The 26129-nt window shown below is 35.3% G+C and overlaps 1 protein-coding gene across 1 annotated transcript in view; it reads right to left on the minus strand.

The window, feature by feature from the left end:
* Positions 1-832: 832 nt before the first annotated feature.
* nAChRalpha1 (nicotinic acetylcholine receptor alpha1) overlaps positions 833-26129 on the minus strand; it is a 100010-nt gene continuing 74713 nt past the window's right edge. The window contains exons 5-7 of the mRNA XM_015327196.2: positions 22048-22228; positions 20511-21797; positions 833-18298 (exon numbers count right to left, since the gene is read on the minus strand). Of these exons, the coding sequence (XP_015182682.2) occupies positions 18095-18298; positions 20511-21797; positions 22048-22228 (1672 nt within the window). The 3' untranslated portion in view covers positions 833-18094. The remainder of the gene's footprint in view (positions 18299-20510; positions 21798-22047; positions 22229-26129) is intronic.

The following is a 26129-nucleotide window of genomic DNA, read 5'->3' on the forward strand; positions in this document are numbered from 1 at the left end:
ACACATAGCGTCTCTTCTTCCGCTTGGCTCTTCCCTGTATATATATTTATATATATATATACATATCCATATAGATAAATAATATATATGTATATGTATATGTATATATAGATATTTATATAACTTCCTCCGTTCTTCTTCTTTTTCTTGTTTCCTTTTCTTTCGCTTATTCTTTCTTCTACAATTTCACACACATACACACGTTCTCTCTCTCTCTCTCTCTCTCTCTCTCTCTCTCTTTCTCTTTTTCATACACTCACACATGTTCTACCGTTCGATTATTTTTTCCTCCCTCTTTCTCTCCAATTTATTTTCACAATCATTCCCTTAAACTTTCATACTCACTTTCCCACCTATCTCTCCCACTTTCTTTCTCTTTTTTTTTGCTTTTTTTTTCTTTTTCTTTCTTTTTATGAACTCGTGCATCTCAATCACTTCAATTTGATTAAACCTTCTTTCCCTATTATTTCTTTCTTCTTTTCCTTCTTCACGCTGAGAGCGGAATTACGTGAGGAATTATAGACGGATTTAAATGCCATTTGCCCTTCGAAGCGACTGTGAACGAGATATTATACGTGTATGATGTTATGTATGTATGTATGCGTGTGTACGAGATGAATCGCGAGATTAGGGTGCTTTTTTAATGACAGGATTTCGATCCGATGTAATACGTTTAATTGTTTGTTTCTTTGTTTCTATGATCGTTCTTTGTTTTTCTTTGCTTCTTCGAAATTACCATTTCCAACAGACTTACAAATAAATGACGATGACTTCGAGGAGTGTCTCTTCGATTTAAAATACGACGATAGAAATTGAACGAACGTTTCCTCCCTTTTCTTTCTTTTCTTTTCTTTTCTTTTCTTTTCTTTTCTATACTTTTATTTTTCATCTCCGTCTATCCTTCCAAGTGAATCTTCTTTCTTTTCTTCTTCCATGCTTTCTTTCTTTTTTTATTGTTTATTGTATATTTGCTTTATTTTCTCGCGTCATTTTCTTTTTTCTTTTTTTTTTTTCTTTCTTTTTTGACTCCTTTTTATTCCTCCTAAATTATTCGATAAAATTCATGAAATCTAATTGGTTAGCCCACGTAACACGGAATTTCGTCGAATAATTCGATATTCGCTAAATTAATATTTAAATCATCGACGACGACGACGGCGACGGCGACTGCGACGGCGACTGCGACGGCGACTGCGACGGCGACGGCGACTGCGACGGCGACAGCGACGTCCACGACGATGACGATGACGATGACGATGACGACGACAGGGCCACGACGCTTCTGTCATTTTAACAAACAAATCAACACATTTTCTTTTCGTGTGTATTCTTGACAAGGTAACAGGGGGAATGGGGGTAGGGAAAATTGAATTACAAAAAGAGCCGCTGAAAAAGCAAAGGTTTGGGCACGGTGGTCAACGTTGTTGTTAACTTCTTGTTAATTCAATTTGTTGCTGTTACTATTGTTGTTGTTCTGCTGGTTGTTTTGACACTCGATTTTTACTAACAATTAACACGCGCGCATACACACACACACACACACACACACACTCACGATTTTCCTTTTTTAAGTTTGTTTGAACGATAGCAAAAAGCAGACGCACACAAAAACAGACAGACACAACGGCAAACGAACAAACACAACTAACGACACAACGACACAAACGCAATAGGTAGACAGAGAGATCAAACACAACGTCAATTACGTTTTTTTGTTCTTTTTCTTTTTCTTTCTCCATTATTATCTTATTAATCATATTAGTTTAATTTGTTGAATGTATTCGAACTCGTTTAGATTATTCGTTGTTTATATATAATAAACATCTTTGCTGGTAGTTCCTTGTTGCACGCATATAGTTCATTCTTTTTTAAATATTTCTTCCCTTTTAATTTCCACTCTTATTCGTGTTTGAAATAGTTACAAGTGTTGGTCGTCTCATCCATCGCATACATTTACATTGGAATCATTTAAATACATGCGTCAATATAACGTAATAAAATTGTCAATTTAACAATCGTTCGAGTATCGAATATTTAGATAAAAATAAGTCAATCGCGTTCGTTTGTCTATCCTATCGGTATCATTTGATCAAAACAATCCAAGTTTATAACAAATTTGTATAAATAGTGTGATGGTAATAGATTCGGTTGATATAATCAGGATTATTTTGTTTCAAATTATACATACAATGATTTATAAATGATTATATTATCACTTTTTCCTATTAATAAATAACGTCGTGTCATCAACGATCAATGTGTATCGTTATCTCATATAATAATTAATAATTAATCCTTCGCACTCGAAATATATCATGTCTGAAGAAGAAGTTACGCGTGCTAACAGCCAAAAGAGAGACAAAGAAATAGAAAAAAAGAGAATTGATTTTCACTATATGCGCGGTTTTAATTCAAGACTTTTCATCGATAAGCCTCGATAATTTAACCGCTTTATCACCGAATCCTCAAGATATTTTAATTACAAATTCTTTGTGTGTGTGTGTGTGTGTGTGTGTGTGTGTGTGTATGTGTGAAAACGAGCATGTATGGGCGTATGTTAAAAATATCGCAACCGAGTGCGAAGAATTAAATGCATTTATGTTTTTATACATATCGAGAAATATTTCATTTAATATATAATATATGTGTATGTATTTATATAATATCGTTCAAACGTTCATCATAATCATTACCACCACCACAAACACCATCTGTTGTTTCAATTATTCTCATTTATCACATATTTCATTAAACCTAATTTTTCTTGTTTTTTTTTTTTTTTTTTTTTTTTTTTTCCAACAATTATTGGCAGATACAAATTAGCGTTATTTCTTATCGATTAAATATGTTAATGTGTGTGTCCGTGTTATTTTTCACTGATCGTCAGGTTGAGAAAGGATCCCACGTGAGTAAGAAAAATTGAAAGAGAAACAATAATTAAACAAAGGAAATTGTTCAAAAGGAAGAAAAATGAGGAAAATACTTAAACGGGGAGGGGGATCCTTCAAACCTACCTACCCTTTTAACAAAACTTTTGTCGAAAGATTCTCGTCGATGTACTTTCGTTGGTCGTCGTCTTACTTAGAGACTTGGAAAGAAAACGCCAAGAATCGAAACAAACACTTTTTCAACTCCTAATAGCCCGCTTTTAAAGCTCCATTTTACAAATCAACGAAGGAACAAAGCCCAATGGGTTTTCCGCGGAAAACTGATAGTTTATCTTTTTCGGTAAACACCTAACTCCGCAATTGCTATCGTGAAAATACTTAAAACAAAAGAAATGAATCAATCACAAAAAGAAATACCATTTGAAAAGTATTTTCAAGATTGCATTGTCTTCTTATTTATTTGTTGAATTGCTAAATTTCTCCCTCACATAATTCTATTTCGTTTATTCTATACGATAATAATAATAATAATAAAAGGGAGAAAAATGAAAAGGAAGACGATAGCTGACAAAGGACCTTCGACGATTTTTTTAGCGATTTATTTTCGCCATTTATGTCGTAGCGTGCACGTTTAGTCTTCATCTTGTTCAATGTTTAACACTTACTTCAACAATTATTCCTCCGTCTTCTCCTTCTTTCTCTCTCTTATCGACTTTATCCCCTTAAAACCTCTTCCAAATCTTTCTTCTCTCATACAATTTGTATACTCACTTACAACTTCTTGCCATCTTTGACATTCATACTCATTCGTTTTCTTCAAATTCTTTTCAGAAACACCCTTATTTTCTCTCTGTCTTTTTTCGCATTTCATTTGATCTTACAAGCAGGCACGCATCCACGAACGACTGCCATTTGTTGTGACAAATTTATACGCGTCATTGATACTCACCCACGCAAAGACCATTCACAAACATACATACGATCTAGCAGTCAGAATCAGTTGGTCAATCAGACAAACAGACAGACAGACAGACAGACAGACAGACAGACAGACAGACAGACAGACAGACAGACAGTCAAACAGGTTGACACGAGAAACACACAGTTTCACGTTCGTTTCACAAATAATACATACACATTTTGTAATCAAATATTCCAAGTCGACTTAATATAGGATAACAGCTTCAATTTTTTCTCTTTTCTTTTCTCTTCTTCTCTTTACTTTTCTTTTCTTTCCTTCTTTCTCTCTTTCTCTTTTCTCTATTTTTTTTTTTTTTAATTTTTATTTCATCTTTATTTGTATATCTCGTTTTAGGTCGTAAATCTAGAGGATTGGCACGAGTCCGCCGTTACGATTCGATTAGTTAGAAAAAATCTAGAATTTCTTAATTACCCGTAATTTTATCGTAAACATTTAACTGTAGATTCGATACGTTTACTCCCTTATAACACACGTTTCGCCTACTGCTTACGGATATAACAAAACGCTCGTATTATTTTATTTTATTTTATTTTACTTTATTTTATTTTATTTTATTTTATTATTTTTTTCATCCTCTTACCTTCACTTTCACCACCACCTCTTCCTCCTCCACCTCCTCCTCCTCCTCCTCCTCCTCCTCCTCCTTCTCCTTTTTCTTTCTTTCGCGTGGCTCAATGTAAGTTTTTCTTTTACAGTATAATATATGTATATGCTCGTTAATCGTTCCTTTTACAATATTTGTGTATGTAGTGTGTATGTACGTATGCATATGCGTCGTTGCATATATATATATATATATATATATATATGCAATGTTATGTATGGGTGTGAATTCGTAACACATCTACCAACAAGTTAAACCATCACCTCTTCTTCTTCACCGCACAATCTTAACGCAATATGCGTAACATTTTGTTTTGTTTTTTATTCTTTTTTAATATATTCATGTATTGGTGTACGTGCAAGTACGTGTACGACATTCTTATTTTTCTTCTTATTATTAACTTATTTTTTCTTTTTTTCTTTAATCAATATTTCTTTACGTATGCGCGCGTGTTGTGTGTGTGTGTGTGTGTGTGGATGTATGTGTGTAGAGTTAAAAGTTCCTTTTCAAATGTAAAATATGAGAATGTGTTTGCGCGTGTGTGAAAATGTGAGTAGTAGTATAGTGAGCAAGAGAGCGTGCGTGGTTTCTATCCACAATGTACACGTGTCTCTTCGTTTCCCCACGACTTTCCCCACAACTTTCCCCATCCTGTCTTAAAATACCCTCCCTCTTTGTTTCTTTTCTCAAAAAATCTTACATAGAAAGAACAAGCGGAGGATCCGCATTAAATGGCGGATACGCAACGAGCACAATTTTACTCTTTCATCTTTTGAATCTCTTCAAATTTTGTTTATTTCCACACGAGTTCTTATTTTCTCTTGAACTCATCTAACGCGCATAACACATATCGTGAGGGAAAAAAGTATTTCGCTTATAAATGCGAACGAACGAATGAAGGAATGAACGAGAATGACTTTTCTTATTTCTCTTCTCGATCATTCAAATCACCACATGCAAACAAGCTAGCCCCCATCATTTTCTTCTCATATTTATTTTTTATCTTCTTTCTCTCCATCTTCCTCTTATTCTTCATCATTATAATCATCATAATCATCATCATAATCATCATAATAACCATCATCATCATCATCATCGTCATCATCGTCATCATCGTCACCGTCGTAGTCCTAGTCCTAGCCGTCCTTTTATTTTTCGTCGTTTTTATAACCGTAGAAAATGTGAGACGTACAAAAAGTGTTCCACGGCACATTTGGCACGCTTCTTACTCTCTCTCTCTCTCTCTCTTTCTCTCTCTCCCCTCCCCTTCCTTTCTCTCTTACTCTCATTCTCTCTCTCTCTCTCTCTCTCTCTTTCTCCCTCTCTCCCTCTCTCCCTCTTCCTCTTGAACCTTAAATATTCACAAAACTAGCTTTAACCCTTTATTTTTAAACACTTCTATTCGATTTCGAGAGAGGAAGAGAGAGAGAGAGAGAGAGAGAGAGAGGGGAAGAAGGTGGGAGAGGGAAAAGGAGAGTAAGAAAGAAAGAGAAAGAGAAAGAGAAGGAAGGTATCTCTTTTTTTTTTTTTTCTTTTTATATCGTTATCACCAACACACCTCGATCGACACGAGCGCACGCGTCGTTTAAAGCCGAGGAAACGGGCCGAACAATAAATATTCACGGTTTTCTTTTTTGGCCCTCGGGGTGGCCGGAATAATAAGAGTCTGATTGTCTTAACAATACTATCAGTTTTATAAGAGTTTTCGTACGCGCGCGTGTACGTGTGTGTTCTGTATTTATATGTTAGTACGTGTAAGTGTTTTACAGTGTCTTTCGAATTTATTTTAAAACGCAACCCTAGACACACACACATATAGATGTAGATATATGTATATGTACGTGTCTTTAAATTGCGCACTTGCGTGTACGTGTGTTTTATTTTTTTATTTTATCTTCGTACATAATTACTTTTTTTTTCGTCTTCTTCTCCTTTTTTATTCATCATGCTTATATCTTTTAAATAATAATAATAATAGTCGTTTAGTGATTATTAACAATGTCGTAGATGGCATCTTGTTTAAACCCCCCCCCTCCCGTCTCGCACTTATTTTCGTATCATTATATTGATTAGTTTTTTTAGCACTCAATATACTTTAATGGTATTACTTACGTTATTCATTTTGAATATTATTATTTAGGGTTATTTTCATTAATCGTTAACGTAACATTATCCTTATTATTATAATAATTATTATTATCATTATTATTAATGTTATTATTAAAAGTCATTATTCCTATGGTGTACTATCGATTGCTATTACGTCATTACACTATTTTTCGTTATTCTTACAAATTAGGGTGTATCGTTTACCATTATGTGACAATAGTTTAGTTAATCGTTTTAATACTATTTTAATGAAACATAGTGTGTGTTATATCTATATTGAAAACTCGTTCGATAATAATTCGCTTACCCCGTCCCCCTAACCGTTCCCCCAACCCCTTCGCTATTACGCGCATATTCAATATTCGCCTATTTTATTTTATTTTATTTATTTATTTATTTATCCTTTTTTTCTTCGTGGAAAAAGAAAGAAGAAGGATTAATTAATTATATTTTGATAATAATGTACAGTTCGTTGACGTTTATTATCCTACCGAATGAATACCCTCGGCCTCGTCCTCGGCCACATCGAAAAATGTTAATTAATAAGAAAATCGATTGACTATTATCTCGCTTATCGTCGTAATCGTACCTCTCGCTTTCAAAAATATCCCTCGATGCTACGTATTTTGAAAAATCAACAAACTTTTCTCTTTTTTTTCCCATTTAATAATCGACGTCACGAGTACGAATTTACAATTTGTTTTATTTCAATTGGATTTTTTAATCCGAGCTCACGTCGAAGCTTCGCCGATGAACAACGATGGGGATTTTTTTTTGGAACACACATTAATCTTTGAAAGGGTTCTTCCGAACGATCGAGAAAACACCGACGAAGGAAGATAAAAACGCGATCGTCGACGAAGCAGATGGCAGTGATCGCGAGGATTTTCTTTTTTCTTTTGTCTTTTGTCTTTTTTAAACGGGGGAAGAGAGACCATAGAGTTGTCCTTTCTTTGTGGTTTTTCTTCTTGTTATTGTTGTTCTGGTTGTCGTCGAGTTAATCATTAAAACACGGCGATCGTGACACGATTTTCGATGTATATATGTATATATACCTTATCAGAGAACAAATAGTATAATTCAAATAAAAAGGAAGACAAATTTCTAGATAACAAGATTACAGCGAAAGATGAGAAATTAAAAAGAACGAAAAGAAAATTTATCATTTTTCCTTTTTTTTTCTTTTTTATTTTATTTTCTCTTTTTTTTCCCTTTGATTTTATCTTCGCGTAATGCTCGAACGGGACTTTCTCTTGTCGTCGTAATTTTAAATATACAATTCAATTCCTGCAGTTACTCTTCGATGATATTTGAAATCCAATTTTATATATATATATATTATTAATTAATATATTCGTTCATATATAATATGTATTATATTATATTTTATTTCGTCATCCACTTGGTGGACGAAAAAATATGAAAACTTAAAGGAACAAAAAATAAAACAAACAGCGCCTACGGACTTTTTCCAGTGAATTTTTTTCGTAAAAAATGAAAGATTCATTTCTGTATCTTTTTTTCCAAATAAGAGAAAGAGAGAGAGAAAAATATTTAGAAGAAAAATAAAGAAATAAAATAACAACGATCGCGTTACTCGCGGCTTAGGTTTAATCATATTTTCTTCGCAGATAACAATAATACGATTTAGTTTTATTCGGCAGTCAGTGTGCGTGTTCTTCGCGTCGGATAATATACGGTGATATAGTATGTACGAATCTATTTCTAAGTTTATTTTTCTTTTTATTCTTCTGGCAATAGGTTTCGTTATTATTCCTTTAGAACTTGTTAGAATAATATGAAAGCTTTGCTTCTTCTTCTTCTTCTTCTTCTTCTTCTTCTTCTTCTTCTTCTTGTTATTTATCTTTTTTTTTATTCATCCTTTCTGTGTTAGTTTAATCGTGTATCGCGTTCGTGGATATTTTCGAGGGTATCAAAAATGTCTAAACTACTTTTATCTTTCTTTTTTTTTTTTGCTTTTTTTTCATTTTATATTTACAACTCGATGCCGACGCTTAAAACGATTTATATATTTAATTATTTGTTAATTTTTTATTCTTTTTTGTTTTTCCTCTTTAAATATCATTTGTGAGAAATAACGATTATCATTATCATTATCATTATTATTACTATTATTATTATAAGTATATATTATTATTATTATAAGTATATATTATTATTATTATTATTATTATTATTATTATTATTATTCACTTCTCCTTTTGAAAAGTGCAAATTTTTTAAATCTTTTTTTTTCGTATCCGCAAAGAAATGTTGTTTCTCCTTATCCTTTTCTCCTGCTTGTTCTTCCCCTTAATCGTTAAGATTAATTTTTCGAAGAAATAGAGCTTATATTCGTTTTTTAAAACAATCAAGCGAACGAACAACACCTTTCGTGTGATTTGACGTTAAATTTTCTCGTCTCGTCGATAAAATTATTCCACAAGTTTTCCTCGAGAAAAATGTTCCAAGAGATTCTCTCTTCCTTCTATATCATTCATTGTTTTCTTATTTTTTCATTTCTTTACCTTATATCTGTTTTTCAAAAAGCAATCCTTCAATCCATTTTATTCGGTAACAACAACTTAAAACAGAAATTCGTGATCTATTTGTTCAAATGAATTTTATCCTACATATTAATTCCATATCAAGGTTTTGAAATAACCATTAAAATTGGAACCATTAACCGCGACGAATATTATTATACAAAATGAAGCTGAACGAATTCGTAGGACGAAATACAGAAAGCTAAAACGAAGAAAAAGTACGACGAATATTGAAATACTTTTCACTCCACGAAAAATGACAATACTTGTAAGCTTCCCCCCTGTCCAACTCCCACTCCGTTCCTCCTTTATCTTCTTCTACTTTTACATTAGTTCCAATGGGAACGACGTTATAATATTTTCCAATCGTCGCACGTCAAATTTCCCTATGGACGGTTTTGACTTTTCCTTCCTGTATTCCCGTATTTTTCTTTCATTTCTCATTCGCAAGCTTGGAGTGCTTGCATACTCTTTATTTAAATTCATACCCTATCATCGTGAAACATTTTCTCGAGCCTCGGAGTTTGTTTCTCGTCGTCGCGAATAATCAAAAAGAAAAAGGGATTATGGAAAACGTTGAATTCGGTTTCGCGCAAATTTTTCGACAAATAATTGCCTATTGGATCAGCATGAGAGGGGAGAGAGAGAGAAAGCAAGAGGGTAGTTTCTATTCGAAAGAAAAATCCCACGAGATGTCATTTAATAAAACAATAGAAAAAAATAACGTTTAACGGTGTAATCAATATTTTTCTTCGAGAAAAATCAAAGATCAAACAGGAAGGTAGATTTTTTCTTTTCTTCAAACTTCGAACTTTGTTTTATCTGAGAAAGAGAGAGATTAAATCGCAGAAAAATCGCAGAAAGATCGTACTTAAGATCATCCCCTACTTTTACACGCCACTTTAGCCCCCTTTTCCTCTTGAATCGGGAAAGCACGAGAAAAATATAGAGAGTGTGAATAGGAGAGAGAGAGAGAGAGAGAGAGAGAGAGAGAGAGAGAGAGAGAGAGAGAGAATGAGAAAAAATACGAAGAAAAGACAAGAACGTTAGAGGTACGACGAGGGTGAGAAAAGAAAGAGATGCTACCATTTCGAGATTAAAATATGAAAAGAGAGAAGACGGTCTCTTATTTTCTTCTTCTTATTCTTATTCTTCTTTCTTACACGGGTTTTTACGTATCGTTTTTTACTGTCACATTTATACAACCCGGAAAATTATCAACACGAATATCAAACCGTCAACGAAAGTGGCCACGCCCTTATTTCTCCTATTTTTTTCTCTCCCTTTCTCTCTCTCTCTCTCTCTCTCTCTCTCTCTTTCTCTCCCTTTCTTTCTCTCTTTGCTTTTCTTCTCTTCTGTTTTCTCTTCTCTTCTAAAAATCATCTTTTTCTTTTTTTTTGTTACTTCCTTATCTCTGTAAAATCTCCTTGAAGCTCCAGATAATATATTTGACGCATCTATTTTGACGCATGTGCATACATGCACGTTAAACATAAACGATCGATCATTCATTTTATATCCTCAACCAAAGTATCGTTATTTTTTTCTTTTTTTCTCTCTTTCGCTCTCACTTTCAACTTCTAATCTAATTAGAATTATATCACGTGTTTGTATGCGTGTGGTTAATTGTAATATACAGAATATGATATACGAGATGCGACTCATATATATATATATATATATCCTTTAAATATTTTATCATTGTTATTTTATTTAAATATTATATCCGTTAGCACGCGAAGAATTCATTTTTATTTATATTTTCTATTTTATGAAATCAATGCGCGCATATAAACAGACAAACAGACAAACAGACAGACAGACAGACAGACACGATTATCAGAATAACACGAAATTGGGAAATTCGTATTAGGGGGAAGACGATTTTCTTGTTATTTCTATTTGTTTTTCTTGCTATTGTTCATATTATTAGTTTTCTACGATTTCTTTCTCACACCCGCACCCCCACACCCTTTCCTTTTTTTTCCTCCTTTTTTACTCCTAAGTATACATATATATATATATAATTTCTTCGTTTCTTTTCTTCAGAGTAAAATCGTTAAATTTTTATTTAAAAGAGAAAGAAACGTGACAACGTATTTGGCCGGTTAAAAAACTTCGACGCGAAGGCTGTAAAAAATTGGTCATCTCGTTTATCGTATTCTCGATGATTTGAAGGAAAAGTTGAAATAGTTTTTTACGAATGAACAAATGAACGAACGAACGAACGAACGAACGAACGAACGAACGAACGAACGAACGATCGCCCATGTTTTTTCTCTTTCTCTTTTTTTTCTCCTTGATGTGAAAGATCAACAAACGAAAAACGAACCTGGATGAAAGAGAGAAAGATAGCTTTAACTAATCTCCAATTCCTTGTCATTTCATTCGTTCGTTCGTTTATCTTACGAGCTACGTTCTAATTTCGTAAAGACGTAGTTTGCACTGCTAATGAATGTTCCTACAACGGGGCGTGGGGCGGGGAGAGCTTGAACAAAGTCGCGTGAAAAATTAAATAACTCTTGTCAAGAAGAAGGTTTTCCTTTATTTCCTCTTTTCTTTTCTTCTTTTCTTCTTTTTTTCAAAACGATAATCAACAAAAATCAAAAATAAAAAAGGATCAACAAATATGTCACTATCTTCGGATAATAATTAATAAAAATGATTACATAGATTTTTCCTTTTTTTCACTAAAGTGGACCTATATGCAAGAAATTCAAGGAAATTCAAGGAAATTAAATGAAGAAGAAAAGAGTAAAGAAGTTTTTCTAATAACCAATCTCGCAGATTGCTCTCTCGTGATGAGAGTAAAGAACAAATTTATTTCAAATCATCCAAGAGAATCGATTTTATCGGCTATCGACGTAAATGAAAAAAAAAAAAAACCGAGTTCACGTTAGATTTGATCTTTTTCTCGTTAGATTCTTCGTTTATCTGATTTTTTTTTTTTTTTAATTATTATAATACTTAAATATAAAATGAAATTTTATTTTTTAATTACTTTTCTTGCTTGTTCGCGTCGAGTTCAATAAAACCGACTGATTATCGAGTATTTTTTTTTTTTTTTTCAAATGAAAACAAGCGCACGCGTTCGAAGCTTTCCTTTTCTTATTATTAATACTATTATTATTATTATTTTATATTAGTTTTTTTTAGCTTCCTTATCGTCGCGCTTTTCCATCTTTTTTTTTTTCTTATTTCTTATCTAGATACGTGTATAACGCTGAAGGATCAATCAGAGGATTCGATTTTTTAACAGGAAGACACGTGATTGGGCTTTCCGGCGACGATTTGGCTTTTTACTCAGATTGAAAAGTTTCAATTGTAAACAGATATAGAAGGAAATATAAATTCTAAATAAACAACACACCGATTAGGAGTAAAAAGAGAGAAATAGGAATGATTTATCAACGATAATAACCATTTCATTAAATGGAAGATAACAAAAGGTGTCTGATGTAACAGATGTAATAAACTTTGAACGATGACAATTACCAACTCGCTTGATGGATTTCAACGTGATCTACGGTATATACAATGAAATAGTCATTCCGTTATTAGGAAAATAATGTTTAACTACTGTGTTACGAAAGTTATACGCGAGAAACATGATGCAGTCATTAAGTATGGAATTAATTATCTAACTAACGATAGGAGAGGTGAAGAAAGTTCTCGGTTAAAATTGTTCGATATAACATACGAGCTACGATCGTAGGACAAGGGATAAACGATCTGTTAATTAAGATTTAAAACAGGTAGGGCTAGGTGGAATTTGATTAAAACGAAATATGGGAAAAATGGGAGGGAGATATTGATTTTCGGTGTTGAACTTTTTTCGCGCATCGTCGCCATCCTCGCCATCATAGATCAACATTTTTTTTATAAAATCATCGACGAGTATCTTTATCGTAGTAATAGTAGTAATAGTAGTAATAGTGTAGTAGTATATTTATATACGTATATAATAATACTAACTTAAGTATAAGAGAATGTTAACACGTTATCTGTACAGCACAATAGAATTTATATTATTTCCAACTATATTCTTGAACTCCTAATACTTTTTCTTTCTCACACATACACACACACACACACACACATATTTGATTCATGCACAAACACGCAAAATTCACTTTCATAATTTCTCTTGTTATCTAGAGATTGTCGGGAAAGAGGAAAAAATGTAAAAACAAAATAAAGAAGCGTATTAATTTTTAATACTAAATTAGAATCAATCGGAACGTTAAATAATATATTCTAAATGACTAAATATTATTTTCATACGATTGAAATTATTTCACGTCTCTCTCTTTCTCTTTTTTTCGGCAATTAATCGTTTACGATATTTCCTATTATTTTGTATCTATTATCGATGATATTATGCTCGTTAACGAGAGTGCTTTTGAAATTTTCGTTTATCATACTTGGAACGCAAATGTGCTTGCCGACTTTATCGATTAACATTGTTACCAGAGTAGTTTATAATTTTTCTCTCTCTCTCTCTCTCTCTCTCTCTCTCTCTCTCCCTCTCCCTCTCGTATTCCTTTTTTTCCTTTTTATCGTTTATTTATATCGATCTTTCTTTCCTTCTTTACTTACATATATATTATTTTGTGTCGTAAGTTTCCAAGCTCGCGCTCCGTTTATTTTAGTAGTTGATTTAAAAAAAATAAAAAGAAAAACACAAAGAAGAGAGGAAGAGAGACCGACCGGCTACATACATGAAAAAAAAGTCTTTTTAATGAACATCTCACACTTTAATGATCATCCCTCTCCTCTCTCTTTCAAAGTTAATCCTCTTTTTCGTTTTCTCTGTAGCTTTCCCTTCCCTTCCTAACACGCATATTAACTTACACGTACACAAAGGTATAGTACGAAATTCGCGATAAATTGATTTTATTTTTCAACAACGAATACACACAACGCGTTTTCTCTTGCTTGCTTTTATTTTTCTATTTTTTCCAGCGAATGGTCGAAACGCGCGAGAGGGTAATTCGAAAACGAAGGGGAACTGCTGTCAAAATGCTAAAAGAATAACGAATAATAATAACAACAAAACAAGAAAAAAACAAGAAAAAAACAAGAAAATAGAAATTGAGAAAAGTGCGATAAAGCCGAATTGTATTAGCGACGAACGAGTAAGAAAGTTCGAGCTACGAGAAAATTTGATGTTGTGCTTTTTTTGCTTTCTCAAATGTTGTCGACATAGAATTTGCTTACTTACGTAGTTCCGTCTCGTTCGAAAACACAACGTTAACTGATTATGACCCCTATGTACATAAATAACAATGATATTTATCTTCGCGAATAACAGTGTTTTTTTACTCACCTGTCTTTCTTCTATTTGTTTATTCATTTAATGTTTTAATATAACAGTACCGTGCCACAAGCCAAAACAGCATCGTTGCTGTTTGTTTTTTTCTTTTTTCTTTTTTCTTTTTTCTTTATTTTCTTACTCTTTGTTCGTTCGTTTTATTTCATATTTTTCTTTTTATTCCTTATTTTTCTTCGACAAAAATCTAAACCTAATCGTCCGTTCTTCTCGGGTTAATTATGTGATTAGTTTCCTTTAATTGTTATTTATATTTATCTGGTTACTTTTTTTCAATTTTTTATTTCTTTTACACCTATATGCATATTATTAAATATAATTATATCGTTTACCTCTTATAAAAGAGCGAATAAATTGATTATTATTATTATTATTATTATTATTATTATTATTATTATTATTATTATACCTTGGAGAGAGAACGTGCCAGTCGTTCACCTCACGCCCTCATTTTTCTCTTGCTCCTTCTTTCCCCTTTATTACCAGCCCTTCTTTCATTATATTCTTTTTTTTCTTTAACGTTCTCCCTTCGTTCCTTCCTTTTTTTCCTCTTTTTTTCGATTCATCTTCTTCTTTATCTCGATTATAATATATTAACAATGTTTTGTGTGTCCGTGTGTCTGTGTGCGTGAATAAACCTTGTTGAAAAATTGGCGTGTTAAAGAGCACATTTATACATCCTTTTCTACCAAAATAATGCATTTTCAAAAAATGCACTTTTCATTTTTTTCATTTGACCTCGTCCTTTTCTCTTTGAATTTCCACTTGTCGCTCGTAATACAAAACTTCTATTGTGTTTCGGTTTTATGATTCATCGGATCACTCGATGATTTAAATCGAAACAATATTACAAATGTTACGTTGATATTTCTCTTCGTTCGAGTATAATTTTTTCAAACATTAATTTACAAGACGGAATGATCAATTAATTATTTTATTTTATTATGATTGAAAAAAAGAAATCAAATGCCCAAATAAAATGAATGAAAAAAAAAAAGGAAGTAAACAATAGGGAAATTTGAAAGAAATGTTGACCCTTTTCAATGGAGCTCTCGTTCTACCCCTTTAATTGAATCCTTCCTTTGTAATCATTTTATCTTTCACGATCCGATCGATTTTTATTCATTCCTTCTTTATTTTCTTTTTCTTCTTCCCATACACACGCTCCGACTAAATTAGATTGAGGCCGCATCTAATATTGGCAGTTGTTTGCAAGCGATTTATGTTTTATTTCTCCCACCATCAACTCCTTTATTTCTGTCGCATCTATAACTTTTTACGCAAACAAAAAATTCTTCATTCTCTTAAGATTCCCATCTTCCTGTCAAAAACGGCGCGCGGAAACGTTTTACCCCTCTTATTTAACATTATTTTAATCTACTAAATACAAGCACGATTTCCACGAACGAACTAACGAACGAACGAACGAACGTTTGCATGATTTTTCTATCGTTAAAAAGGACAAACAAATATTTGCATTGTATAATACGTTAATGAGATAATTAGAAAAAATGTCGACTATTTCGACGAATCGTTAAACAAAAAACAAACAGAAGAAAAATTAATGATTATATTTCGATCGAAAAAGAAACAAGAATCATCCTATCCTAATCGTAACGAACGAATGATTTTCATCGCGGATACGTTCGTCGTGCGCGTTCGTGATAAGTGCGCATTTTTCGCGCAGCTTTTTAAAAATGATCATTTCGTTGCAAGTACATTACGACGTGTTTCGAGCACGTTGTTTTTTATTTTTAGACGTGGTTAATAATCCTTTAGTTTTTCTCTCTCTCTCTCTCTCTCTTTTTTTTTTGTTATTTATTAATTTCTTTTTCTAATTACCGCAGGCGCGTTAAACGTGCGCCTACGCTTAAGCATTTATTTATTTATTTTTTTATTTATTTATTTATTTCGACAGTGCAAGTTCGCCATCCACCGTCGTATCGATGCGAATGCAGCATTATACGTGTGCGCGGTTTAAATGCCCTCTCTGTGTACATGTAAATATATATGATGGAAATTAATGTATGCCTGTCTCGGTATGTGTACTTTTACGTATATAAATGTATGGCACACGTAAATCCGTATATTCATTTTGTAAATCTATATGTTAATGTGTATGTGTCTGTGTGGATGTGCATATTACGATACGCGATCGAGAGTGTGTGCGCAGTGTGTATAAATTTATTTTTATTTATATATAATAATAATAATAATAATAATAATAATAATAATAAGAATAAGAATAAGAATATTAATGATAATAATGATGACGGTGACGATGGCGATGACGATGACGATGATAGTGATAGTGACAGTGATAGTAATAATAATAATAATAAAAAATACCTTGGGAGTGCGTGTGTATGTTTCTACGCGTATTCACGAGTGTGTATATTGCGCGCGCGTGTATGTGTTTGCGTAGTTATATTGATGTGTGTGTATAATCCGTGGAAACGCGCACCCCTCGCTGTAAACGTCTTCTTATATAAAATCGGCAGTTCGGGCAGTTCGACGTCTCGCCGCACGACTCTAGCCTTACGTATGAAACCAGATTTACAAAAATACGGTGCGCGTGTTTATCGCGTATTTGGCACTTTTTCTCCTCCTCCTCCTCCTCCTCCTCTCGCTCCTCCCCTCCGTCTCTCTCTTCCCATCGACCCCCACCCACAACAACACGCGAATAAACATAAAATAATATTAGATTCGTATATTTTTTTTCTTTTTTTTATTCTTTCATGCACACAATTTTATTTACATTCTCTCACTTTTCACTCGAAGGTAAACCCTTCCAAAACGGAAAAGAAAACAAACATGGGAGAGGGGAAGGAAATCGACGAGGTGGGCGGGAAGGATATTGATGAGGTAAGGGTTAGGGTTCAAAGGGGAAGGGGTTGGCATAAGCGATATTGTGTTCTTAGTAACTCCATTCGGATTCATTCAAATACACATTTGCTCTATCTCTATTCTTGCATACGTGCGCTTTTTAAAATTCGTCGTCATTTGGTCTCGTTCGAAGACGAGGTCGGAAAGGGTACGACGGGCACGGGCACGGGTTTAGGGCAGCGATGGAAGAAAAGCGGAGCGGCGGACGAGAGTAAAGAGTCGCGTCCTTTTCCGCGTCGACGCGAAAATCGGCAGTTTTAATGGATGATGACGACAACGAGGACAACGAGGACAACGAGGACAACGAGGATATCGAGGAACATGAGGACGAGGACGTGAACGAGGATGACGACGGTAGCAACGACGACGACGTCGATGACGCCGACACCGACGCCAACGCCAACGCCAACGCCAACGCCGACGCCGACGCCGACGCCGACGCCGACGACGTCGACGACGCCGTCGATGACGACGGTGACGATACCGACGACCAATAACGCGTCGCCAGTAACATCGATGATGATTACAATGACGATGATTACGACGACGATTATGATGATCATTATGATGATCATTATGATGATTATGATTATTATTATGACGAATATTATGATCATGACGAAGATGATGATGATGATGATGACGATAATCATGATGATGGTGATCATGATGATTATAACGACGGCGATTATTACGTCGACGATCGCGCCAATGGCCCAGCGGCCATTGGCCGCGCTTTATCGTCAACTATTCCTCCTCCGGACCCATATTCATCAACATCATCTTCTTCTTCGCGATCTTGCTGTATTTAATGTCGATCGGCTTCGTCGTGTCGTACAAACTTGGTGCTTGGAAGATTATCATCGCTGTACCAAAGACGCACGCCAATGTGAAGATCCACAGGAAGATCCGATCAATCACCATTGCTACGTACTTCCAATCCTCTTCGACCTAACAACAGAAACAAATTTCGTTTGCAAAATTAATACGTATCATTTTGATAGCCTTTAACAATCGAATAACAATCGAACAAATCTCACAACTTAATAGTAGATGCGTGCCAAAAATCTACTTCCATTCGGTTGGCCAATCTTATAGTCGAGAGATTTGTCCGATTTCGTGTTCGTGTTCTTATTTCTATCTATCAATCCAACTCATCTCATCTCATCTCATCTCATCTCATCTCATCTCATCTCCTCGTTGATCTTCCGCCATCTTTCTCGCGACTAGCGTGAACAACTTCTGCAATCCTATCTGATCGAGCTGAGATTTGGCTAGGATAACCGAATCGTATTCTGTGCGACACCCTTTACGTGTATCCATTACTACTAATACGGTTTCTATTACTGTATATATCGTACAAACAGAGAAACATGAACCCAATGTACAATGTGTAAGGTACTATACACAAATCTAAGCATCAAATGAAATACAACTATCAAAGGTAGAAACATTGTAATTACGCTACAAAGATATCAACGTACATACGAATATAATGAAATTTGAAAAATTCACCTAATCGCTAAAGAACAAACCTCCCCCACACATCTATACAAGTACAAGAACCGAATTTAACATAAAACATGGCCGCATTTGGCAAGGAAATTGTCGCAGTGCGTTCTTCAATAAGATACTTCTTTGCTAATAATTTATGCACTTTCAACTATATAAATACTAAGGGCTGAATACGAAAAAATATATATCTCTGGCTAGAACTGCAAATCTAGTTTCTAACTATATTTTAGAGTATTTAGAAATTCGACTTGATATGGATGGCTAAACTATTATACAAGATCTGAACATCGCAACGTTTCCTAACCTCCTTACATCTTCAAAGTACAGATTCATCGAATTTAATTGAAGGAGCTTCCATTGATCTTTGCTCAAAGCAAACAATCCAAGCTTTGAAATTTCACGTGTTTAAAGACGATACCTGTTAGAGTTCAATGCAGATTGTCTTTGACGTTTAAAGAATTTTTGAAAATCGTGTTATTCATTTTCATTGAACTTTTTCAATTTGAAAGTAAATAAAATAATCGATAGGAATGGTGAAACTTTATCGAGTGACGTCGAATAAAAAATTAATGATAGGGGGAAATATCAATCAATTTTTATATCCGACGTATATTGTTTGTATTTTTGTTGTCCACCTCATAATCCAATCCTTTTTCTACTACGCGCACCTACTCGGAATTGCGTTTTTAGCCCGATTACAGAGAGCAGCTATTCGCGATACAAGCAAGCTCTCGTTGGAACAGGAGGAGGGTATTGCCGCTGGCACACTGACCTATATAATTTCTCGGAAAACAGCTGGATGGCGTCGACGCAGTAGAGCAAAAAATTCACCCTCCTCGGTGAACCTTCTTCGCATTAACGAACATACACTGATATCTTTTCACACCTATTGCTGCTACTGATGTAAGTAAAAAAGAAGAAACAAGAAAAAAAAGACAGGTTCCGTTTTTGTCAGAAAATGTTGTTTCATACACCTACACTTATACTCATAAAATGTGTGCACACAAATCTTTAGAAAATACCTTGTCTAGATATAATGCAAGAAAAAAATTGACAAATAAATCTCTCTATCCGTATTTCAATTTGCTTCTAATATCGACAGATTGAATACCTTAGAAACCATTTGAATGATCAGAAAAGACTAATCCCAACAGTAGAGCCAACAGTAGACCCAACAGTAGATTAAACTTTTTGTTGAAATCCTAAGAAGATGTTTTGAACAGGGTCTAACAGGTGTTAGGTTTTCTTATTGACGAGGATTCGAAGAGTTTAACAGGTAGCCGAGAAGGAAATAAAAAAGAGAGATAGGCAAAAGGTGGAAGCTGTCGAAGAGATTGATGCGAGCTATCGTTGTTCCCTTTTCCCACTGGGTTTCAATGTGGTTGGACTGAGTCTTTAGCTAAAGTTCCTCTCGTTCAAAGCAAAAAGCCGGTTAACTCGGCCATTGACGGTAGGACACGAGCTGGCAGCATGCTGTACGACGTTAAAGACGTTTACCCAACTAATAAGACTTGCTAACGCTTCTAGACTTGCTCAAAGAACTCGGCTTTTCTTCTTTCTATCTCTCTCTCTCTCTCTCTCTCTCTTTGACTGTCTACCAAGTTATACTTGAATGAGAATAATATGAAGACGAAAGTAATAGACTCACGCTCTCAAACTTGTCCTTATTCTTGGCATGTTGGGCGATGAATCGGGCGTCGTCGATGGTTTTCTCGATTTCGCGTACCAGTGGCTTCTCGAATGTGGGGCTAATGTCCTCGTGTACATAACCAGGACTAGCTGGTCCAAAAAGATCGTCGTCCGCACCAGGCAGAGGCAAAGAGGGCAGTGGTTCCTCGAAGTAAGGGGCAACGGTGCCGAGAGGTGGACCGTGCTCGTAATGAAAGCTCGGCGGCTTGCTCGGGGGCGGCGGCGGAGGTGGGCCATTGGTCGGTAAGGAAGTCGGTGGTGGAAGTCCAGGACCGGTAGAAACACCGCCATGGTGATGATGATGGCCGACGATTTGATGCGTCAGTGGACCATGTGGTCCAGGTATCTCGTATTCGCCGCTGAACCTCTTACCGCAATAGGGCTCGTACTTATCAGTCTCTTGTACATGGAACACATCGGTGAGGATAGCCTCGGGCGGTTTCCCGTTGGGTGCTTCAACGTCGTCCTCGTCAACGACGTCGTCAAGCTCGTCGTCGAGCTCGTGCCCGTTATGAATACGATGAAGTCGATGATGATGGGAGCTACCGGCACCAGCACCGTTTCTACTACCACCATTATCACTACCACCACCACCACCACCAACACCACCACCACCACCAGCACCACCAGTACCAACACCGTTAACACCAATTACTAAACCGTCAACACCCTCCTCATCTTCATCGTCATCGTCCTTCTTTGGTCTTTGGATGAGGAGGAATTTTGGGAGCACCTGAATGAACACGATTCTAACCCACTTGGCCATACGATGGGTCACCGGAGACCGAAAGTTAACGTTCAACACAGCGATCGTCACTACGACCGAAAACGTTACTAGCACCATCGTAAACAACAAATACTTCCCGAGTAATGGAACCGTCAACGACGTGGGCGGTATAATCTCCGCTAGTAACAAGAAAAACACCGTCAACGATAAAAGTATCGATATCGACAACGAAACCTTTTCACCGCTGTCGCTCGGCAGGTAAAACACCAATACCGAGAGGAAGGATATGCCCACGCACGGTATTATAAGGTTTACCGTGTAGAAGAGGGTCTTGCGGCGTAGGGTGATGTTGAACACGATGTCGGGATATGGTTCCTCGCAGCAAATGTAGAACGCCTCGTTTCTCACGGCAGGCACTTTTATTATGTCCCACTCGACGGAGATGTAATAATCTGTCAGATCGATCCCAACGTCGATTTTGTTTGAATCTTCGGACTGTTCTAAATGCCGCAGGTCGACCTAAAATCAATTACGTTTACACTCATTTATTTAACGTTTAATCGATCTTCACAAAGAACAAAAATCTCTCCAAATTCTTTTCCGCATACTTTAAACAATAATTGCTATAAATAGATAGAATAGAAGATGGAAAGGAAATTCGATTTCTAAGCGGTTTCGTATTATTCTCTCTCTCTCTCTATTTCTATTCGTAGTCAGACGATAATTAATAACAAGCTTAATTGCTCGTCCAGGAAGGAGATGGTCTTACCGTATATCCGTCATAAGTCCACGAGCCAAACTTCATGAAGCAAGTCTGCTCGTCAAAAGGGAAATACTCCACGTTGATCTCGCAAAATGATTTATAGATCGCCGGTGGCTTCCATACGACCTTTCCTGAATAGTGCAAGATCGCCTTGGTCATAATGGTTACCTCGTAGTTTCCATCGGCACTGAAAACAACGTTAAACCATAAGGTAGTTAGAATAGTGTAGGCGATGATGCTGATGATGTCGATGGCGATGACAATGACGATGACGATGACGATGACGATGACGATAACGATGCCATTGGTGGTCTTTGTTAATATTACCTTTATAATAGCAACACCAATAAACACCATTAAATCAATCGATCGGAATAAAATGAATCTTTAATTTATGAAACGTATGATATTTTTTTGAAAATAAGAAGAATAAACGAAACAAATTATTGTGGTAAGGAAAGAGAAATGAAATCACTATGAAAATATAACTCTCTTTCTCTCCGTCCCTCTCTTTGTAAGAATATTCTACGGTATTCTTACAATATTCTTAAAGAAATGTAACTATAGTAAGAAATAAACTTAGCGAAGATAATACAAAAGCTTTTGTATTATATAAAGAGAAAGAGAGTGGAAGAAACGAAGAAGGAAATAGATAAAGAAAAAGGTAGATAGAAAGCGGATGTTCGAGCCGGTGGTGCTAGGGTGCACGTTATGCCGCAGCTGTCGCTACTGCAGCTTTCTGCACTTGTTGCACTATTTTCTTCCTCTCCTATCGCTCGGTTGCTCGCTCCATTATTATTAGCCAGCACCGCGTAGCAACGGTTATTGCTGCTGAATTCCGCATCTCTGCGAACGCGCAGATTCATTTCGATCGATAATATATGTATATATATATCTGTATATCTTTTCTCTCTCTCTCTCTCTTATCAAACTTTTGAATTTTTCATCACTCGTACATACCCTCTGATTGTCATCTGATATAAGAAATCTCTGATAGATCGATCAAAAGTTCTATAATACGTTGATTTTGAACATACAAATCAATTTGAATTCGTGTAGAAAGATTTGAAATACTTATTTAGTTCGACAAAGTTACGTATTTAATATTTTGAATATCTAAGTGATATTCACCGACGAACATTGCAGTTCTATTTCTGTTAGTGTTTTAAATGTTAACGACACGAAAGTCTAACTATTGACGCACGTATTCGATGGCTAACAAAAGGTTTGCATTGAGTATAAAGTTAGTATGCTATGCATTTGTGCTAATCAGGTTATATGCGAGTTCATCCAAAGAGTGAAAGAGAAATTGAGTGAGAGAGAGAGAGAGAGAGAGAGAGAGAGAAGAAGAGATGGAGTTAATGTAGGTCTCCTCTTGCACTTTGCGGTCTGTCCGATAATTATATTTCTCTTATCTGTAAAATTTCCTAGGCCATAATGTAAAGCCGGAAATAACTTACTTATCGCCGCGAGCTGAACTTTCTATTCGACATTAGGAACATCGAAATCCCATTTACATCCCTTCTAACACCTTCTTCTTTCACTTCTCAACATGTTCAGGGTCATACGCTTGAAATCCTTCAAAGTATGCATTTGGAGAATATTATTCGTGACCTTTTTGTCTTTCCTCTGCACTTTGCGAGTTTTCCACTTTCGCATACAAGATAAAAAACAAATATATTTTTAAATAAACGTTACGATAATGAATGGTTATGAGAAAACTAATTTGATAGGTAACACATTGAACGAATGAAACCGGTGAATAAGATAGTGAGAGAAACTAAGTTATCTTTCCGAGCAGCTTTACGTTCGATAATCCGTTGCACTAGAGAAGATATTGCAAATTTCCGAGAGAAGATTTCCAAGAAAGGGAGCAAGAGGGATAGAAATAGGAGTTGAATGCACTTCAAAGTTACATTCGATCGACGATTAAACGAGCATACTGAATGGCGACGGCTGGTCATAGTAATTCATACGAATGCGACTACTATTCCATGTATCGGATATTAAAGAGACTACCCCCATTGCTCTACCCTTTTCTCATTAATGCAGTAAGTGCTCGTTGATTCTCCCCTAATCCTTCCCACCACCACCACCACCACCCACACCTCTCTCTCTCTCTTACTCTCTGTGCAATTTACAAATTGCTCACTTGGAAAGTTTCGTATTCTGAGACATGGGGATAACTAATTGAAATTGGAGAACGATTTACTATAGGTCAAACCGATTTTAGATCTAAACAGGCTCGTTTTCGCATTCCGTGCCGCGTATCATATGTCGAGCTCTCGTAAACGAAAGAAAAAAATATCATCCCCTCTTATCTTTGGGTGAATTTATAAAATTGATTAATAATATAATTTATTTTTTTTCGTTTTAATTTACTATAAAAGTTAAATCACTTTAATAAACATTAAACGATTAATTAATAAGCGTTTAAGTTCTAAATGAAACGAAGTTGAAAATCGATTAACAAATTTGGCAAAATAATTAAAGCATTAAATATAGTCGAACGCTTTGACTATTTCGATAAGAGCAGCCTGTACGCTTGTAATTTAATTGAAAACGTTGATGTTTCTATCGAAGAGATCGAAATTCGGAACTTTGTTCTATTCCAAAAGGAAAGATATCCTCCTTCTCGTTAAGACGAAGTGTCACGTAATCACGATAGCGAAGCGTCCTAAACTTTGCGAACGAAACGCAACAGGAGTTGCCGTTTGTCCAAGGATCAAGAACTTCCTTGAATTTTGTGTGTGCGTGCGTGCGGGTGAGTGGATAGGTGGATGGGGGGTTGCTACGTGTAACTGCTTTTACAAGCACATATAACACCCTCATCCCTACTTTCTCAACTCACTTCCTATCTTCTCCTCGATGAATCCTAATCGCGTATAGAATTTCGTCCCATTAGATTAAAATCGAATTCGTGTTACTCTACAATGTTCTATTAATATGTATAATAATAAGAAATAATAAAATAATAATGAGAAATAAAAGATCCAACAAGGATGCACAAGGATGTAACAAAGTATTTGTTACCCGTAGTTTTCTTCGTGACGCGTTTCCTTCCAACTTGAGAATTTGGTTTCGCCGTTCGAGGAGAATGAAGATGAAAGCTCTTCTCTTTGCAGTATCGCCAAAACTATTCTTAGCGTGATCACTGGCGCGAAAAGGAAAAAAAAGGTACAAATAAAAATGTACTGAATGTTGGTATTCGTATCGCGTAACGTGAATCATTTCCTCGATTTTTCCGCTTTTTCTCGTGGAAACTGAATCAAAATCAGCGAGAGAGAGAGAGAGAGAGAGAGAGAGAGAAAAAGAATACGGATCGATGCAAGTTATGCGGTAGAACGAGAATTCACGAATTTTGCAGCTCGTTTTTGTTAGCTTCCTCCTCTTACCCTCTAAGTCCCCTTTTCCTCTAACCACAACTTTATTTCTTTCTTTCTCTCTTAACGTAGTAATAGCGTATACGTAGCACGAGCGAGCGCTTCTATCTAATTAAAGTTGTATAGAGCGTAAATTTCAAAGTCGCACAGGGCTGTATCTAAAGCAGATAAAACCGAGTAGAAGTAGCAAGTGTAAGGCCGGTTTCACGCTCGAGTCAGCCCTTGTTTCTCGTAATTACGTTCAAGTTTACGGACAACTTTTCTACAAAAATTACGCCACTTATAGATATAAGAAGGACAAATTTAATCATTACAAAAAAAAAAAAAAAGCAACTAGAATAAACGAACAAATGTTACTCCAAGTTTAAGGATATTTTTGTAGAATTACTTTTATGGGCACCCGTTATTTGAACAGACAGAGGAAAATAGATATTTAGTGATGTATATTGTAGAAAAATAACTAGAAAATAATAGCAATGATCGTTGGTCATTTTGTGCGTGAAGTTTTAACCCGTCAAATTGACGAGAACCACAAACCTAGTGTACAAGAAAATAGAAAATTTCAATTTCGTATTAAATTAAAGAATCAATTGTAAATCTCTCTCTCTCTCTCTCTCTCTATCAACGATCTGAGAAATGTTAAAACTGAAAAATGAAAAAACTATTAAATGGCCCGACAAACGGCAGGATAAATGTTCGATGAGG

Source organism: Polistes dominula, unplaced genomic scaffold, assembly GCF_049000335.1.
Source record: "Polistes dominula isolate Pdom_NZ unplaced genomic scaffold, Pdom_raw_medaka contig_23, whole genome shotgun sequence".
NCBI lineage: Eukaryota > Metazoa > Arthropoda > Insecta > Hymenoptera > Vespidae > Polistes > Polistes dominula.